Source organism: Perissodus microlepis, chromosome 10, assembly GCF_051167445.1.
Source record: "Perissodus microlepis isolate ML-2025 ecotype Zambia chromosome 10, ASM5116744v1, whole genome shotgun sequence".
Lineage (NCBI taxonomy): Eukaryota > Metazoa > Chordata > Actinopteri > Cichliformes > Cichlidae > Perissodus > Perissodus microlepis.
In genome coordinates this window covers 31,183,214-31,203,724 of record NC_140470.1, presented here as the reverse complement: position 1 = coordinate 31,203,724, position 20,511 = coordinate 31,183,214, and the positions used below count along the sequence as shown (strand labels likewise).

The 20,511-nt window shown below is 45.9% G+C and overlaps 1 protein-coding gene across 1 annotated transcript in view; it reads left to right on the top strand.

Moving 5' to 3' along the window:
* wwc1 (WW and C2 domain containing 1) overlaps positions 1-20,511 on the top strand; it is a 38,557-nt gene that overhangs the window by 2,541 nt on the left and 15,505 nt on the right. The window contains exons 2-9 of the mRNA XM_084940975.1: positions 9,379-9,488; positions 9,784-9,987; positions 10,810-10,886; positions 11,683-11,762; positions 15,887-16,016; positions 19,624-19,770; positions 20,053-20,123; positions 20,431-20,511. The exon at positions 20,431-20,511 is cut by the window's right edge and continues 165 nt beyond it. Coding sequence (XP_084797101.1) covers positions 9,379-9,488; positions 9,784-9,987; positions 10,810-10,886; positions 11,683-11,762; positions 15,887-16,016; positions 19,624-19,770; positions 20,053-20,123; positions 20,431-20,511 — 900 coding nt within the window. The remainder of the gene's footprint in view (positions 1-9,378; positions 9,489-9,783; positions 9,988-10,809; positions 10,887-11,682; positions 11,763-15,886; positions 16,017-19,623; positions 19,771-20,052; positions 20,124-20,430) is intronic.

Sequence of the window (20,511 nt, the reverse complement as noted above, 5' to 3'; positions counted from 1 at the left end):
ATCGTTAGTGTAATAGGCTTAAAGAGGCGAGCGTGACAGCGACTCGCATGTTCAGATCACCACAGCGCAGAGGGGAGGGTGGGTTTATACAGGGCTTTTCAGTCTTACCAGTCACTTAAGACCCCTCAGACTTTGACACCAAATCCGTTTAATGCCTAATGTCTGGAAATCTCAAGGGTTATTTTTTTTTTCTTTTCCGGGTGACAGAACCTGGATTCTTTCCCCCCAGTGTGTTTGGTTTACTTTGGTTGCTGCGTGCGACTCCCGATTCCTACATTTTCCAGTTAGAACTACAAGAAAGCAGAAGACACAGGAGGCAGCGGCCATCATCAGTAAGAGTATTCTGACTGCTGCTGAGCTCCGTTTTGAGTTTATTTGACCACGTTGTGTCTGAGAAGTGGTCGTGCTTCCAGCTGTCAGATTAAAATGAGGATGATTCCATCTTTGAACGTCTGCCTGTTTTTCTTCATCAAGAACATTTGACTCCCAGAATAATTCCAAACCTCTGATAAAGTTTCCTGTAAGTAAATGGACTCAGAAAATGCCTCTGGCGTGAGGGGGCTGACTCTGCATGGTTCCTGATTCGTCAGAAGTCTGTTTCACCACATTTAACAGAAATCTTCACATTTTTCCCACAATTTCCAAGCATGTGATATTCCAGGAATGTCTGCTATGTTTCAGTAAAAACCCTGGTAAATAAAACAGTTTGAAAACATTTTCTGGCAATCTTTAGACGTCCTGCACGTAAATAACCAGACAGACAAGCCAAACCAATCGCATACCGGCCTAATAAATAACAGCTAATAAACAAGAAGCACTCTGAGAGCGCAAACCGCCACCAACCCTCTCGCTCTGTGGGCGGCGTTTGCTTTGAAGGGAACAGCGCTGTATTTTTTTACACATTCACTTTGTTTTCTTTGTTCTTTTTAAATGAACTTTCAGAAGTTTGTAGTGCAGTAAAAATCAGAGAAGGGCAGCGTGACAGATGTTTACTTTGATTACACAAACATGGAGTTTTAAATAACTGGACATGAAGAACCTTGAGCTTGTGATTAGAGCAGGCCGATATGACCAGAAATATTTATCACGATGTACATTTGAAAATTTGCGATAACGATATAACTGACGATATAATTGACACTAGACAAAATACTTTACAACTCCACAACTTTATTAGTGCAAAAAAACCCCATCAATGTATTTTCACTTAAACAAGCAGCTGTTTTAAGTGCATTAAAGTTATATAAAAATTTAACAGTGCAAATGCAAATTCCTTGCTGACAGTTTAACCAAAAGGCATTTCCAGTGGAAACTGGCCGACATGTCCTCAGCATAACCATGTATAATATCCACAACACTTAAAAAGAGGTTATACACACACAATACGGTAATATTATGTTGAAGCACAGTACGTATCACTCCGCGAGGCTCCGCCTACGATAGCCGTAATGCTCCGACAATCCATCAAGCGGTGCGGCTTCGTAGCTTAGCAAAGTCGTACTGAAACATTTGACAGATTTTCGAGCGCCGTGTACATAAAATCGTTTTGAGGTCAGTAAACACAACCAGAGTTCATGCATAAGGCACACGGGATTATAAGGGGCACTGCCGATTTTCAGAAAAATCAAAGCATTGATTTTAAGTGTGCCGTATTTTCCAAAAAACACGGTAATAACGACGGCCCGCTAGCAAGCGCTACCAAAAATAGTGCTTTGTTGTGTATCTGACGGACGAAAGCTGAACCAGTTCCACACCACTGAAGTTGCAGCATTTTTACAAACTGGTTCATCAGTTTCATTCAACAATCCGCTTTCGCTCTTCTCATTCTCCGTCGCCGCCATGCTTTTTCCGCCATGTGCGTATGAAAACAAAGGCACTGCACATGCGCATTTTACCCAAATTCTATCGCGATATTTCATTTTCTTATCGTTGCCCAACATTATACCGGTGTTACCGTGAACGGCATGAGATGGCCCAGCCCTACTTCTGATATATTATTATTATTATACTACAGTTTATTCACTAACTAAACAGCTCACTGTCTTTCTCTTACTTTCTCTAAAACACAATGAGGTCAACTTGAAGGAAAGCCAGATGGGAAATATAAAAGTGAGGTCAGAGGTCAAATGTGACATGGTATTTTATGGAAGTTTGACCTTATTTGAGCTTGAAGAAGAGGTCAGAGGTCCAACATGAGGTGATAATTTAGAATCCCCATGAATCACTTCATGCCTTCATGTTAGCAGAACAAGAAATCAAGAAATGGCAGTAAAAAAACAAAACTTTAATTTTCTATGTAGCATTGTTATCACTTTGACTTGCAGATCAATATAGTGACCTTCTAGGGGAGGTCGGAGGTCAAATGTGACATGACACAGAACACCTGGAAGAATCATAGTTTCTATGTTATCAGGCTTTTTGTCCATTTTTCCACCAACAAATCCTGAAGTTGACCATGAAGATCTCGTGCATGTATTAGTGTTAATGGACTGTTAACAGTCGACACCCCTACAGAGTCTCATCAGAGTTCATTCAAAGCTTTTCCTTGGTGGAGGCAACCACAGTTAGCTGCCTGTCCTGTAGCTGGATCTCTGCAGATGTCAAGCTTCCCATCCAGGTCTTTATTCACGGGCGGTGTAGCTGCCCGACGGCTTCTGGTAGATTCCCAGAGAGATCCGAGTGTGAGAAACATTGATCTGGTGACACTTTCATGTCTTTTTGATCAGTTATGCGAAAACCCCCCCAACAACAATCTGAACAAAACCAGACTGATCACACAGGGCAAAGTCAGCTCACGGTCTATAAAATAACTGCCGGGAGGCGATCGAAGTTACCAGCTGGGAATTTTTTACATTTTTTTTTAAATCTTCAGGTTTTTCTGTTTTTTATTAAAACAAGATGAGCTGCAATCAGCAGAGGAAGTGAGAATTTGTTGCAGGTGTCAGCGTACCGTCGGTTGTCGGCCTCCACTTATTCGGGCTGCTGGTGAGATAACAAACACACAGTCGCTGGTGTGTTTTAAGGTGGAACGGAGAATTTCTCCTCTGGTTGTTTTACACTCGACAGTCTTAAAAGTGCAGAAAGAAGAAAACAAAAGTCCTGAATTTAAAAAAACCCACAAAAAACAACACAGGCGCATTCCTGAAACACACAACGTGAGGGGCCGAGCGCTCGCAGAGCCGCCAACCAAAAGGCCCGATTCATCTGAAATCCCTTTCACTGCCTGCCAAGGTGCACGGGGTCAAAGTGCAGCGTGAGGCCCTGCAAACTGTAAACCGGGATCTAACCGCCGCTCCGTGCTGGTTTTAATGCGTAACCAGCGACTCTCATGACTTATTATTCAGCAAAGCATGAGAGGGTTTTACTTTGGTCGGACTGGTGCAGAAAGAAAAGCTTTCACAGAGCCATTTCTCCTCCTCCTCCTCCTCCTTCATCTAAAGAGTTGGTTTTATTCATGTTGTAAAATTACAGCAGTTATGAAATAGAAACCCCTGCTTCCCACTCTTTCTTCTTTAGATGGAGGTCACCCAGTTCCTCCTTCACCTGCCTCCGTCTTGTTCATGATTAACTTTGGATGACTTGAGTTAAAGAAAGAAGCTTAAAGCCTGGAAGATTTAGAGAACATACAAAAGCAGTTTTGAGGAAAAGTAAATAAATGTAAGCAAACCCTCTGAATGAGTACCGAGTGTACATGTGTAGGTAACGGTGGCTCAGGGACTTTCAGCTTGGCGGCGGCTTTAAAGGCTTAATTTTGGTTAACGTGTCTGATTGATGCTTCTGGGAAAGACCCAGCGTGAGCCCTCGGGCCCCGCGGCGTTCGTGCGTGGCTTCATGGGGTGAAACTTTGGAACAGGATGTGGTTGTGTGTTGGGTGTAGCTTGTTGTGATGAGTTCAAACACCTGGAAGATGACGTGTTTTGACTTCTTCACACGGAGAGGAAACGAAGGTGGAACGCTTCCCGCTGTCAGACGTGCGTTCGCCTGACAGCAGAAATGTGCACCGTGTGAACGTAAAGGCTGATCCACAAATGGAAGGACGACCTCGCCGCTGTTTGTTTTTACTCCTGCAGCGTCGAACAGGTTTCCTCCTCATTCCCGTATCGCTTCATGCGCTCATCGATGTTTGCTCTGGATTACAGCATCGTTTCTCGTAAAGGAAACTCGGGGACGAGGTGGTTTGAATTGAAGGCTGCAGTCATGTGTAAATCCTCCCATTGTAGTCAGGAATGAAGACGGACAGCGAGTCTGATTTCCACACTCGGAGCATCTCTTACACTCGTCCTGCATTTAAAGTGAGAGCGGCAGCTTAGCTGATGCTCTGTATTCGAATATGGAGTCCACCTGCAGCTGTGCAGGAATATTTGTTATTTTCTGTCACTGTGCTTTCCTCCTGCGCTGTTATGGCCTGATTCTGAAGCTATAAAAACTGCTCTTTGTTAATTAACGAGGCTATTTGTGAATTGTGCAGTCCCATTTTAATGGTGGCCTTGGGCTCTAAAGCTCGCTCAGCATGCAGCAGTTTAAGCAGAACTTCAGCCCGAATGAAAGGAAGAAACGAGAGGAAGAAAACAAGTAAAAAAACAGAACCAGGATTTCTGTTTTAGATTTTTATTTTAACATAAACAAACACGTCCCAGACTAAACACACAAATTCACACGAGAAAACTCATCCTCATCCATGGACACTCATCCTGATTCTGATCTCGGTTTTCAACATTTAACAGTGCGAGGTCTTTAGTCATCATTAAAGCTGAAAATTCAGTCAAAATCCACATGTTCTGATGGCCAGATGTTCAAGATACACGTATATATGCAACATATATCCAACTAATAACAAAACTGTGGCTTGAGAAGAATTAATTAAGTTGAAATAATTAAAAGGAGAATAACTCTGAAGACAAAATTAATCAATTGGATCAATTTTTTGAGTGATCGTTAGTTTTACTCCATTTAGAGCTCAAATAAATGGAATAAATAAGTAAAACGCTAAAAATACGGTAAAATGTCAACTTAAAAATGTGACTGTAATATAATAAATGATTCTGTAAAGATGGCTGTTTTAATGTAGGAAAAAACACCTGCAGCTGATGTTGGGTGACGTTAAAGCGGCTCAGTGTACCCGGGATGTTGAGTGTCTGACGGGGTTAAAAACACAGTGTCATTTTGTCCTCGTGGATTCAAACCACGCTGAAAAATGTTTGGATGTCATTTGATTCATTTTGAATTACGTTGCTTTCCTTTATAAAGAAACGGTTTTTAATCAGTTTGAGTACCTTGAAGGACACGATGAGGTCAGAGTTTGGACGATGCAGACCTCGAGTCTTCTGCAGGTGCCCAAAGTTTGAACGCAGCACCTGCTTTTCTGGGGCGGTAAACTGGTCGACACGGGTTTTCACTGAGCTTTAAAAGCAAAAATGCATTTTTCACAAAACTGCGTCATCTGTTGGGAAGCGAAACCCATCTATCGAGGGCCGCGGGCTCCACAGCCCAAGGTCTGCGGCTTTAGCCGGCGTACAGGTTTGGATGATAGGGATGTGAAGTCCAAATTCAAACTTATCATCCGCTCTTCTTCTTGTACAGTCAAAGGTTTCCTCGCTCTCAGCGGGAGGTTTTACACCTCGAGACTCAAAGAATGAGAAAAGTGCTTATAAACTGTCCAGACTGCCGCGTCAGGTCTCTGCTGCTGGCCCTGAACGTGTGTCATCAGAACAAAGGAATGTTATTGGTCAGATAACGCAGGTATGAGGTAGGTGACACGGGGCAGGCCGTCTCGGTAATGAATCCACCGGTTATCTGTCGGTGGAGCTTTATGGCTGCGATGTGGTGAGGGTGTTTTACAGTTGGACCTTGAGCAGCTATGAACTGGTTTGAAGCCTCATAACTCAACCTGAGGAATTTGCACGCCGCCTGACTCACCGCTCAGCTATGCAGCTCGCCGCCCTGTGTGTTTGCACTCTGCCACTCGTTTTGTCAGTTTGCATCAGAGCGCCGAGGCTCGGCTCAGTGTTTACCTTGGTATGTGAAACCTGAGCGTGGGGGGGTGTACGTACTCGTATCAGATTTTCAACCACTTTTGTTAGACTGCAAATTCATTTTTGACCAGAACGTCACCAGAATGACTTTTATGCTTCTTCTTTGAGTCTCGTGTGAGCTCAAAAATGTGCAGCCTTTCATGTGACGCTAAAAGTCCTGTAATTGGTGCATTTAACACTTTTTTTTTTTGTGGTGGGGCTGGCGACTCCAGCATTATCCCCTCTGAATCCTGCCGCTTACGCCCAAACTCACAGGATGTAGTTTTAAAATCTGTAAGTGCAAAGAAAATAACAGTTTACTGCTTCTCTAATGGCAGCGGTGCATTAAATGTGTAATCTTGCGTGATTTCCACGCTCAGAAGCGCCCTGTAAATGGATGTTTAGCTCAGTAATGCTCGACTGGTCTGAAGTAGAAACCAGCATGCAGACCGATTAACAGGCAGCCTGCTGTCAGTCCACATGGATGACTGGCAGCCCTGCAGGTGAGCTGTGTGACAACAGGTTTCCTCTTCCAGCTCCAGGCCCCTGCGACCCTGATCGAAACACTCCGCTTCAGACAGTTTTTTTTTCTACTCTTGGATCTGTATGATGTCATAGAGAGAGGATATCCCAAATATGGTCATCTTGGGGATCCCACTCAGGAGAAAGTTGCCTTTTTTAAATTTTCCTGTCATCTAAAGTAAAAACATGTGAACACACGTACCCGAGGTGTTCACCTTCACGCTGTGGCGTGTAAGGACTTCTTAAAGTGTGCTGGAATTCGATTTTGTTGATTTTGGACACTAATGGTCCAAACACACGTGACTGAACACGTCTCATTGTTGAGGTATTATCGGCACGCTTGTTTACGCTCACTGTGGCTTGTTTTTGATCTGCTCCCTTGGCCGTTGCAGGCGGTTTGAGCGCTGATGCAGTGAAGCATGCGAGAAGCACTACAAGCACCATTTGATTGACTGACGGTGAAACGAAGGCCGCCGCTGCCGCCGCTGCCAGCTGGTCCTCCGCTGTGAGGGGAAACTGTGACGGAGAGCGACTATGTTAGCGACTCCCCTCGGCTCGACGATCACAGGATAGGATTTAGCCGGTGGGAGGAAACAGAAAGAGAGAGAGGAATCAAATAATGGGATACCTGAGCTGCCGGCCGGCCGGACAGCCGGCTCTCTCTGGGATCAGCAGCCTCTCCGTCTTCCCCGGCTAAATTTAGAGCTGAGCTGAGGGGGTCTTCTCCGGGCCCCTTTCATTATTCATCAGCTGAAAAAGGACCCAGTTCAGTTTCTGCCGTCAGCAGTGAGCCGAGTTTATCTGCAGTCACGACATAACGAAGGAACACTGAGAAGAAACGCCAGCGACAAGCCTCGGAATCAGCGAGGGCGGATTTCATACATCTGTGTGTTTGTCTGGACAAAGCTTAACACACAGACACATCCAAATGCTTTTATCACACACACACACACACACACAGGCTTTTTGTTGACTGATAATTGGCACACTGGGATGATGTGTTTGAGTTTCCGTATCTAAACAAAATGAAACCTTAAAGTGAGGAAAACGAGGGCAGGGTCATTTATGGATGTGGATTTTCAGCTTCTCATATTTGGATGACGTGAGCCACGAGGGTCAAACTCACTTTAAGTTGTGGCTAACATGTCAACATCTCTGAAAATATAAACCATAAAAAAACAGATTAATATTCAGTTCACTCTATGTTTTGAAATTATTCACTTTTAGTTATCCATTCACCAAACATGTGGTGAACATTGTGAATTATATATAAAAAGATCAGTACTGTTAGTACAAAGAAGCAGAAACTATGGACACGATCCAGTGTTTGGGTTCTGACTCCAGCTGGCTCGGGTGTGGATCTGTTCAGCTCACGTCAGCAGCAGGAGATCTGAAACAGGACGGAGGAAGTTGGCATTAAAAGGACGAACAGTGTGGAGTTTTTTCACTCAGCAGCTTTTACTTTTTGAGCGTGTCGACGTGACTGAAAATCACAGCTGACTCTCGGCTTCTGTCCCGCTCGCTCGAGCTCTTATGTGCCAAACACTTGTTTGGAAGCTTTTGTTGCACTTAAGTTAGAAGTCGTCATTACAGCCTTGATTACACTCGGTCATTCCGGTTGTACTTCTGTGAACTCTGCCTGTGGACGAGTGTGCGCGACCACCAAAAACAGGCACATGGCATCCATATAAACCCCTGTGCCCGCTGTCTGATGGTCAAATTTACATCACTCGGACCCTTGCAGACTCACAGACATGGGAAGTAGAAACTTAAGCCACACAGTGAGCGCTTAGCAACCATTTGGCGAGGCAACGATCAAAAATGGTTGGCGAGCGGTTTCTGGAGGAAACATGATCACATAGAGGTACTCGTACTGAGACAAAGACCTCTGTGCTTTGCTTACTAGCAGGTTACCGCTGATGAAGCAGCTGTGAAACTAAGAGTGACGCAAACTGTAAACGGAGACCTTCAAAGTAAAAGTTGAGGCTTTTTGAAATGTGTCGTTTCAGCAGTAAAGCACGGCTTTTACTTTGAAGACAAGTCTGCTCCACTCTGTGTGCGAGGAGGTGCACACACAGCGAGGCCGAGAGCAGGGGACAAGCTGGCAAAGCTATAAATACCAATACAGCTCAGATGGAGGCGCATCCTTCATTTCCATCGATTTCCATATAGTTAATATAATTTCAAAATTAAATTATAAATCGCTTTCTAAAGATGTCGTGTAGGAGTAATATAAAAAATAAAATGAGTCTTCAGTGGGCATTTATTAAAAAAGTCCCAGCTTTCCTCTGGTTGATGTCCTGAGATCAGTTCATGCACAGCAGGACTGTGAAGTGGAGAATATGACACGGTAACGTGCTTGTTATGAGTCCACGTGGGATTTTTAATATTTAATGTCAGCCAAGGCGCTTTAAGGTCGAGAGGTTGCCCCGGAAACCTCCAGGCGATGCGTCACCACCGCCTGTGGAATGTGGCGGGTCGGTTTCCTCCTATTGTGATGAGCGACAGGGACCACCCCCCTACACACCCAGCCTTTCTCCTATCCCCCTCCTCCTCCTCCTGCTGCTGAAGAAGCTTTCACACAGAGAGCGAGTGGGGATAAAAACAGTGTTTGAGTGGATTCATTCAGCAGGGTTTGAATGTTTGGGTTTGATTTGGACGCGTTTCCAAATAAACAGCTTTAATGGACTCGATCTTAAACATCGAGCGGGCAACACAAAAACACGTAGAACTCGTGCAAACAGGCGAGTCAGTGCCCTCCTTTGCATCCGGATCTGTGGCAGCCCTGATGATGAGGAGTGATGAAGAGCTTTCTGTGCTCTGACTCTGTTTTTCTGTTTCTCAGGCAGACGAAGCCTCTGACGTTCGCCGACTGCATCGGGGACGAGCTGCCGGTTGGCTGGGAGGAGGCGTACGACCCCGTCGTCGGAGCGTACTATGTCGACCACAACACCAGTGAGTCTCCTCATCATCCTGTTTCTCCCTCCTCTGTGAATGAGATAAGGCACCAGTCAGCCTCTCGCTCAGGCTTGGAGGCCGCTCAGCTTCATGAAGCAAAGGACCGGCAGGTTTATGGGACACTGCTGAATTACACTGTCGTAACAGTCTTTTCTGTTCTGTTGTATATTAAGAAGCTGTGATCAGTTCCTCTGTTGCATCAAAAGAAAGCTAAAAAAGGTTTTTAAGCTTTGTGCCTCTTCCAACCTTTGAACTCCTGCTCATGTTTCCTCTTCATCGTGTTTTCCTCCAGAGAGCACCCAGCTGGAGGACCCGCGGGCCCAGTGGCAGCGGGAGCAGGAGGCCATGCTGCGGGACTACCTGGCCGTGGCCAGCGACGCGCTCAGCGCCCAGAAGGAGATCTACCAGGTGAAGGAGCAGAGGCTCCGCCTGGCACAGCAGGAGTACCGCCAGCTCAACGACGCGTGGAGGGACAAGTCCACGTCGCAGACGAGCTGTGAGTGACGGCCGAAATCAAAAACCTCCGTCTGTCTGATTTTACACGAGAGATCAGCTCTGACCTCTTTGTGTTTGCGATGGGCGATGTGACTGATGTCTGCAGACGACACTGATGTGAGAGCAGGAGGAAGAACGCCTAATTCTGCTGGCATCACACAGTGTGACAGTGACAGCAGTAATCATGCATTCATACATTCATACATGTAGTGATCATGGGAAAAGTGTCAAAAACAGTCATCAGTACAAGAAAATAATAAAAAGAATATAGAAAGATAAAATAAATAATTAAGAAACTATTAAAAATAAAAAAAATCGGGAATTAATAAATAATAAAATGTACTTTAAGTGAAAAATGTAAAAACAATTCCTTAATTTGAAAAAAGAAAATAATTTTTTTAAATTTTCAAATAAATATAATATTTATAAATATCAATAAAGTTAACATAAAAACAAAAACAAATTGGAAAAAGTAAAATAAAAATATTTATCAAGATATAAAAAATTAAAAAATGAAAATATTTTTAAAAATAAAAAAATTGAAATTAAAAATGCATTCAAATTCAGAATAAAAATACAAATATTTAATAAATATAGTTCAATAAAAGTAAAACGAGCAAAATAACGTTTTTATTAATCTGTACATTGTCACATTTAAAAAATAAATAAATTCTGTATTTATAATTTTTGGGGGTTTTCAGCTTTTCTGTTAAAAACTAATTCAGCAGAGGTTTCCTCACTGAGACTGTACCAAATGCTTCGGCCTCAGCCTGAAGCTGAAATCACAGCCTCTCTAACGTCTAATGTCCCGTTGTTTCCACAGTGAATTCCAGATCGTCCTCTTCCAGCAAATACGACCCGGACATCCTCAAAGCCGAGATAGCCACGGCCAAAAGTCGGGTAAGACCACCTCCGTCCAAATAGGAGGCGTAACATTAGCTGAGCCTGCAGGCATGTAAACAAACATTAGGAAAATAAGGTGAGAGAGAGCACGGAGTCACATTTACCTACAGCAGAGGACGACCCACCTGCTTCGATTAGTGAACAGTTTACACATTAACGGCCGGCGGGCACTGCGGGCTGCTCGGGCGCTTCGCTGCAGGGTGGGGGTGTTGAGCTTTCTGGCCTTCTAGGCTGGTGTAAACCCTGCTGTTGTTCATCTTGAAAGGGGAAAAACAAAGAGCGTCACACACACACCTCCTGGCTGTGGATCAACTATGCACTTGAAGAGTCACCTGAGTCGAACTCTGGTCACGCCCCCCCACATAGTCAGCATTTTAATTTGTTCAAAGCAGCACGACCACATACCAAACTCATTCTTTCCTCGTGAGATGTTTTGGACTCTTTTAGAGCCGCTTTGCATGACTCACGGTTCAGAATGATCCTTATTTGCCTGATACTGGGCTCCCTTTGATACAAACCATGTCGCCTTCACTCCAACTACTTTTAAGCCAACGTTCTTCTGATTGGTTGCCCCCATAAAGAGAGAGCCCCTCTCTGTGACATCATACAGATCTGAGAGTAGAAAAAACTGTCTAAAATGTTTTGTTTAAACACCTGTAGAGCAACATACAGAGCTCAGCTGCTCTGAAGCATTAAACTCCATATTTGTGAGCCACTTTTAAAGATGTAAATAAGACGTTTTGGTCCTGGAGGTTTGGTTTCTAACCCTCACCCTGTCTCTGCCTCTTCTCAGGTGAACAAGTTGAAGCGGGACCTCGCCTGTATGAAGCAGGAGCTGCTGTACAAAGAGCAAGGCTTCGAGACGCTCAAAGAGTGAGTTTTGAAGTTTCCCGTGTCTTCGTCCGTCCTGCTGCGTTACCTCGATTGCCTTGCTGGAGTCCAGAGGGGTGCAAAGCGAGTCCGTCCTCCTCGCTTTGGAGTCCAGAGGGGTGCAAAGCGAGTCCGTCCTCCTCGCTGAAGGGCAGTGCTGACAGGCGTGCTCGTGAGCAGCCGGCTGGGGGGTTCGGTCCTCACCTTTTTCGGCTCCTTATTTAATTTGCGAGGCGGTCAGAATCTGACATGAATAGAAAGTGTTTGTGTGACCTTCCCTCAGTCTCACAGCCCAGTTTAAAGGGCAGACAGGTAGATTAATTCCACCCGGCGAGACAATCTGCAGCCACGTCCTAAAGATTAATACTCAGCTGTTTCGATATTAGTTTGTTGGGCAGGTTTTCACTTTTTCATTTTGGGTTTGCATCGACATGTCAGCCAAAGAGGAAGTTTACTGATGCTGTGGCTGAAAATCAAGCGCAGCCATGTTTGTGCTGTTCAGAGCTGGTGTGACGTCCCGAACGAGGAATAAAAGAAGGATTTCAGATTGTGTGACCGAAGCCGTTCTCGAGTTCTTGTTGACGTTTCGGGCACAAACAAACACAGGATTAATATTCCTGTGTGATGAAATCTGGAGGGTTTTTTCTTTTTTGAGGTGCAGTTTTGAGTATTATACCAGGTTATCATAAAAACAACTCTACATTCACCACAGCTTACTGTAGATCCCAGATCATCATCGTTCGCATTCTTCCTGTTCCTCATCCAGAGTAAACCACCGCCTGTGTTTTATTCCAGAAAATTCAAAAATCGAACACTAACACAAACGTCTGGTCTGGGAGGAAAAGCTTCACGATGGATGGAAAAAAACTGTTATGCAGCAATAACAGTTCAAGAGTCTGAAATTAAAATTTTATCATTCGAAGCACTCGAGCTACGGCAAGAAAACAAAACAGGCAACAATAAAAACGAATAAACTGAAAAAAATAAATACAAATAAATGAGAGAATCAGAAAAACACGTCACATGATCATGAACGTGTCAGATTCTGACCGATATCGTCGCCGTGCTCTCCTCTGTTATCTGCATCACACTGAAGCGATGTTTGGAATTTGCCCCTCTGTGTGTGTGTGTGTGTGTGTGTGTGTGTGTGTGTGTGTGTGTGTGTCTCTAACTGTAAATGTGAAAGTGGAGATTGAAGTGGTGTAAATGAGCCGCCGCTTATCGCCTCGGTTGATATCACACATTCCTTCTGATCGTTAAACTCTATCGGGAACAATGCAGATGTGAGCGGGAGCGCTCGCCTCTCTGACCTGCTTCCACCCCTCCGAATATGAACTTAAAGTGGCCGAGGCTTTTTTCCCTCTGTGTGCGAACAGGAATGTTGGGTCTGTTTGTCTTGCCCCTCACGGCACAGTGAGAGTGTCAGGAGGATTAAAGAGCGAGCTGTCGGACGGCATTCCTCCGCGACTTTCCCCTCCCGCTCCACTCGCTACGCAGACGGCGTCCGGACAGCCAATCCCCCCCCCGGCTCAGACTGGAATGCAGCCACATGCTCGGCTCCTGATAAGTTTACGAGCAGAAAAAGAGGGAAAAATGTAAACCCAAAAGTAAACGCAGGCTTCCCGGGACTTGAGTTTAGCTTCGTTCATTGGACCGCGCTCTGAAAAATGGAAACGAGGCCTCGCAGCAGATTCAGATCCACCTGTAGCTCCTGCACAAGCTCTAACGTATAAATGCATCAAAACCAAGCAAGTATTGTAACCAAAGATGCAGTAAAGCATCCCCCCAAATTCAACAACCAGGCTGTCCCATCAAACATCAACATTACACACAAATCTGGATGATTAAAGGAGAAAAACACTGGACTGGGATCGTTTTGACGTGAAATCACATTTTTTAGCACGAAGGAAAAAGATTTGATTTCTTCTGAACACTTCAGGCACACTCAGGAAAACGCTCACTGTATGCAATGAAGTCTGGGATGTTACAGACGGCAGCAGGTCTGCGACCGCTCTTTGATCCAGTCTGTCATAATACAGAGACCGGCTGAGATAAAGTGGCAGGACTGATGTGACAGGTGCCCAACATCCCTGCTCTCATAGAGGATTATAATATAATCTGTTAACATGGAGGGAAACCTCGCAGATGTGCCTGCGATTGTAAATTAGACAGAGATGAATTTAAACCTTTATCGATGTTTCAGCTTCACACTGAGCTGAAAGGAGAATAGTCCAAATAAATGAAGTGATTAATATGAATACATGTGTTCAGTTTATTGATAAATGGCTGTTCAGTAAATTGAAGTACGTGTTGTTGGCGCCTAAAGATTACAGCTGATTAATTTATCGCTGTCACTGGTCGACAGATACGTCTGCTGTGTTTTCACTGGCAGGAGTTGCATGTGTAGAGTGTGGATGTGAGGTGTGTATGTACTGTATACTACACTACTTACCAAACGCAGTGATTTTCACGAGCTGCCCGCCCTCGTCTGACAGGACTCGGGGTCAAACGTGCTCGTGACCGTGAATCGGCCTTAAAGTTGCAGTGAAGGCGGGTTTCAGTGCGGACGTGAGTCTGAGGCCAAACGTGTCCCTGAGGTCACAGGTGTCAGGCGTGTTTACCCAAACGGGAGCAGGACCTCCCTCGACCATAAAAACCCAGAGGGCACCTCCCACTTCAGCAAACACTCCTCTCCTGTATAAATTATATATCTGTGTGTGTGTGTGTGCACGTTTAGATCTGAAGCGCTGCTTTCAGTGAACATGAGTCCATGTTTGAGAGGGATTTCAGAGGATTACTCGTCCCCTCGGCCTGTTACAGACAAGTGCCTCCCTCCCTGCTCGCTTCCTCATTCCTGCTCTACCTTGTTTTGTCCCTCGCTCGCTCGCTCCCTCTCGGCCCGATCCTCCCTCCCCTCTTCCCTCTCTGAAGAATGTGGACGGGCCGGTTGTTCAGATGCATGCATGACTTACCGATGACGGGCTTTACACGGCTGCTGCCGCCGCCTCCGAGCGCAGCCAAGCTGCACTCGCAGCCGTGACAGGGATCCTGCGTCTCACCTGAACAAACAGTCGACCCTCGTCGTAGTTAGAGTTGGAATTACTGACACGTTCCACTGACTGCTCGGTTTTTAAAATATCAACCACGACTGAGCGTGTTGTGTTATTTTTATTTAATTTTTAATTTCTCATTAAAATATAGAATAAATCATCCATCATATTTGAAAGGTCTGTGGGCCGATTAGAGGAGGGATTAAACACTCACTCACGTCCTGAAAACATCTGTCCCATCAGCTGTTTCACAGCAAAAACAAACAGAAACAAATAAAAACCCAGCGAGGCGAAGCTTGGACCTCATCCGCCTCCCTGAGCGATTCAGAGACCGGCCACCGGAGGCGCGTGCGTGTCTGTCCAGGTCGACGCTCCTGCGCCTAAACCGCAAACCATTTCCTGCAGAGGGTTTGATGCAGTCAAAGGCTGATTACACGTTGGCTGATAAACTGGTGAGTCATTCATACCAGTGACAGTTATGAGTTCACCAGTAGAGCTGTTTACATCCGAGGAAGAGTCTTTTAATTTGAAACAAGGCGTTGGATTCATAAATCCATCTAAATTATACAAGACTGTTGCACATTTATGACGTAGTAAATGGTATTTTTTGCAGGGCAGTAAGGATGTGTTTGAGCTTGCGATGCCTGTGAGAACATCCTGACCGTATCTTCACACAATTATTCCGATTTAATGTCAGAACGCGGCCCTGTCGGCTTCCTCAGTTCTGACTCATTTGAGGTCACCTGTGGGGCGCGACGTACCCGAAACTGGGGGAAAAATCAAAGCTCGGTTCATCGGAGCTCGATTTACAGTCATGAGTGGAATCCAAACCTCGTCCCTGACATTTACACTCGATGTGTATCGCTCCGCCACAAAGAGTAAAAAGTCAGAGCCGATAGATGTTGAATGACGTGTTTTTACTGGAAACCACGAAGGTGAGAAGACTGCTGAGTGACGTGCTCGCGCTGAGCAGCTTCCTCTGTCCCCGTATCAAAGCGCTGCTAAGTGAACAAACATCTGCTCACGTGGTTTTCAATCTGAATCCTAACTGACCTCCTCTTTCTCTTCCTCCTCCAGGATCGACCAGAAGGTGTCCAACAGCCCGTCCGGTTACAGGCTGCAGGAGGCCCAGGCCATCCTCAGCGAGGTGCGCTCCATCCGCGACGCCATCAGCTCCGGGGAGAAGGAGAAGCAGGAGCTCATGCAGGTAAACCTGGGTTGGAAGCCTGGACTTCTCACATCTACACTCTCAGCAGGCTTCACGTGTATTTTATGGCTTATTTAAGACTTAACAGTTACTCTGGGATGTCTGGAGAGATGATAAATCTACCTCGACCTGCGTGAAGAAGCAGTTTGGACCAATAAAACATTAAAAACATCAGACTTTGATGTGGAAGCAAATGTGAAGTCAGAGAAGCTCAGGAACAAAACAGCTATGAGGATGTTTCAGCAGAGCGTGACCTTTCAAAATAAAACCACAGAGCTACCTTGACTCTATGTGCTTCACGCCGGCGTTTGGATCGTCTTTCTTCCTCCTTTCGTTCATCGACAGGAGGGCACTCGACGTTAATGTGCAGCTGAACTTTTGGACGCAGGACCTTGCTTGGCTTGGTTAAAGGTTTGAGTTCAATTTAGACGAGCTGGGAGCATCGTGTATGTTCATATTACAGCTGTGCACGTGTGTCACATGATGACGAGGACAGAGGCGATGGTCTTAAAGTGACGTGGGGCAGACGCCGTGTGAGTTCAGTCAAAGGCATTGATAAAAAAACGATCAGGTGTCATTCTGTATCGCAGTAACGTGATTGGCATTTGTCACTCTGTAAGAGAACGTCTGAACGTCTGCGGTGCAGCTGTTTACGTCATCGCGACAGGTTTTGAGTGGGAGAGACTGACGCCGTTAAAACCGCGAGGCAACGTCGGGCTGGTACGAAACATCAGCGCTCACGTAAAGCATTAAAAATACAAGTGTCCGAGGGTTAGACCCAGCTCGGCCAAAGGAAGGGGATCCAGCTAAGATGTAAGGAGGTCCGGTTAGAGAAAAACAGCCTTAAAGAATTCAGTGTCTGCGTGCAGTCGAGCTGTCAAATACAACAAAGAACATACATTTACACTGTTTTAGTAGTTTACACGATGAGGAGAGGCTCCTCTAAGGTTTTATTCATTCCATCAGATGCATTTACAGTGAACTAGCTCAGCTGCTTCCTGTTTTTCTGTTTTCACTCTGTACAATTGATGTGATTGGCCGAGCAGCATCACATGGACACAGTTAGAAAGCATCGGTCTGTGTTTCGTCTGTACGTATACCAACATAAAGACAAAAGATTAAAATAACTTGGGCCCGTAAAGATGGGCGCCTGCGTCCAGATCTGGACCACGATCCACCTGTGACCACGGGACCGGGGTGATAACGGCGGCAGGAACCTGAAGGTAAAAAGAAGACGGCGGGCTGGATTACAGAGATGGAAAGCTTGGTGAGGAATGACTCGAGGAGAAGTCGGTGGTTAAAGCTGCTGCTGAAATGCTCGAGGAGCAAACAGACGTGTTTAATTATCGTTAACGTGAACAAAGCTTTCATTCTTCCTCGCTGTTAATATTAAACTGGTATCAGTGTTTGCACAAAAAGTTGATCGTAATTTTAATCTAAGGCATTTTTAAAGAGGTTTCGAGTGCTGAAGTGTAGCTTGTGTTCAGCTCCAGGCTTTCTGTTATCTTGTTTTCATGTACTGTATCTTATGTACACAGTGACTCACGCTGAAGTGACTTTTAAAAAGCCTGCAGGCCGTCATGTGTGTCGAGCCGTTTAAAGGCCGCTCAGTCTGCTTTTCTTCTCCCACAGCTTCAGTTTGCAGCTCTCTGTTTTGCATGAATGACGGCCTCATGGCGACCTACGCCGGTATCTCCCGGCACCCCTTCGCTCCTCCACGTCCTTTCATTACAGTATTAACTCGTCCATATTTCCTCCACGGCTGCAGGGGGATTAAAGTTGCGTGAAGAGGATGAGGGTTTGTTTACAGGTGTGCACTGAGACCAACTTCGAGTGTTTGATGTGTAGTTTCTTGGGCTCTGATGCAACGACTTGAAAACGTATGCGGTGGTAATTTACGGAGCTGAGGGTGCAGACGTGTGCGTCTGCCGTCCGTCTGCATTTGAAGTGCATCATTGTAAAAATTCACTGCGACGCACATAAAGATGGAAACCGTCAGGTGTGCTGTGACTGCAGATTGCTTCGGAGGTAGGAGGAGGAAAGTGTCTTCAATAATAAATAATCTGCTGCCTTCCTCCTTCTGTCCGTCTCCCTCCTCCTCCCCCTCTACCATCTGCAGCTGACAGCTCCGTCTGTCAGGCTGTCTGTTCCTGTGTGTTCACATCGTATATCTGCATGTCAACAACCACACATTTATTTCTGAATATGAGTATATACACAAATATTAAAGGAACCCTGTTTTATCGGAGTACTGCACGAAGTCTGATGTGATCAGTTAGTATCAGAGGGGGGTGTTGATCAGGTTCAGCTGCTTTGGCCTGAATGACGTTAACAACAGGTGCACCAGAGGGGCAATGATGACACAAACCCCACAGGGACAGTTTCACACTGATGTCTTTTCGCTGCTGTTAACGTGAGGTGACCTGGACCCTGCAGAGGCCACACCCTGAGCACATGTGACAGACGTGGGAGGGTCTGCAGAACGTTGCGCTGCCTGTACCGTCGTTCAGCGTGACCGGTTTGGTGGATCAGTGAAGGTCTGGGGAGGCAGGTCCATGGAGATCCCACGCTGGTGCAGTGGGTCCTGGGTTCCTCCAGCTGCACCACAATGCTCGGCCTCATGTGGGGAGAGTATGCAGGTCCTGGAGGATGAAGGAAGTGATACCACTGACAGGCCACACTCGCCTGAACCGCTCTGTGTAACCTGGCACTTTCATTGGCTTTCCTTGGCACTCGTTGGATACCTCAGTCCCGCCCAGTCGTCCGGTCGTGTTGGTTTGTTCTCGGCTCTTCACGGCTGATTGCAGGAGGACGGTGCAGGAGATCAGTGACCTCCTCAGTCCCCACATCTGAATCCAGTCCAACGCCTTCGGGAGGTGGTTAAACTGATCTGCAGAGAAGCTGATTTAAAGCACATCCGATGTGGAGATTTGTGTTTTACGCGTTAATGGAGCTGGAACTGCAGATAAAACTGTGGGACTGTAAATACTGTAATGATGGAGATGTAGTGTTATTTTTCTGCTCCATATAAAAGCAGGGATAAGCTGCAATCCTCAGCACACTTCAAAACCAACCGCAGACTTCATCGTGGTCGTAAAGATGAAAGGGAACGCGGCGGCTTTGGCGGCTGCACCGCAAACACAGAAGCAGCGTCTCCTTTTTCACTTTCAGGAGTCGCTCCTTCACGCCTGCCCTTTGCCCTGAGCGGCTTTCACCGAGTGGCTCTGTGCAAACAGGCTGCAGTTCATTAATGATTCTCAGCTTCAGTTCCTCGATGATCAAATACGACTCGAGGGCAAAGGTCAGAGCATTTGAAAGGAATGTCGGGCTCGCAAACATTTGGCTGACACCCCTCACGCAGGTGGAATCCGATGGCCTTATTTCTGTGATTTTTATACTGAAATAATGTAATAAGTCACAAATATAAATTGTAATTCACTTAATATATGCACAGATTTTAAAGTTTTATAATAGTAATAATAACGATGATGGTGGCTGTTAAGCAGCTAAGCGTTCTGCGATGATGTCGTGATTCTGCGCCTCTTTCCTCGCTGCGGTTCGTGCTGTGACCTTCGGCGCCCTCTCTGTTTGTCTCGTGTTCCTGCAGAAACTGGCGGTGCTGAAGGACGGCTTCCGGCTGGACTCGGGCTCGCAGCAGGAGCTGTGGGGCAGCAGCACCTCGCTTGCAAACTCCGACCTGTCCATCCCGCGGCTCTACTCCGACGCCAGCTCGCAGACTGACATCCCCGCCGAGGTAAGCCCCGAGCCGGAGCTCGTCCAGCGCACGAACTCGTTGATTATGACCGCTCGCCATAATTAATTGTCAAATATAATCAAGTATACTTATAACTCCACAGCCAGTTTCTTTATTATTTTCTTCTTCTTTGGTGTGTCAAGATGGTCGAACGCTGTTGTTGTGTAACATTAGTGGAAGGTTTCAGTCAGAATCTCACACTGTCCACAGTTTTCAATGAGTGTTGTCAGTAAAACGTTGAGTTTTAACCTCCATCGTGTTGTTTCGTTTGTTTTCATTCAGTTCATGACCAGCAGCAACAAACTGGCCGAGAAGGTTCGTGTGAGCCTGAAGTACGAGGAGGCCAAGAGAAGGTAACCGTCTGTCTCTCACACGTGTCAGCTGATTTAAATGTAGAGCTTAGATAATGATGAGGCTGGAGGTGGATACTAGAAGGAAACCCCTCAGAATCTCTGAGATGGCAAAAGTCTGATCTTCAGCACAAAAATGTGAGAAATAATCAAACTAGCGAGACGTCGCGGCGTATTTAAAGTCTGTTTGCTCCTGATAATCTGCCTGATTCTGGGCTTAAAGGTGATTTAAAGTGTAACGTTTGTTCACGGGTGGAACGACGATTTCTGTTGAAAAAGCTGAAACAGTTTCCTTCGTTTCCTCTCCCAGGATCGCCACCATCGAGGTGCAGATCGCCAAACTGGACAGCGAGGCGTGGCCGGGGCTGCTGGACCCGGAGCGGGACCGCCT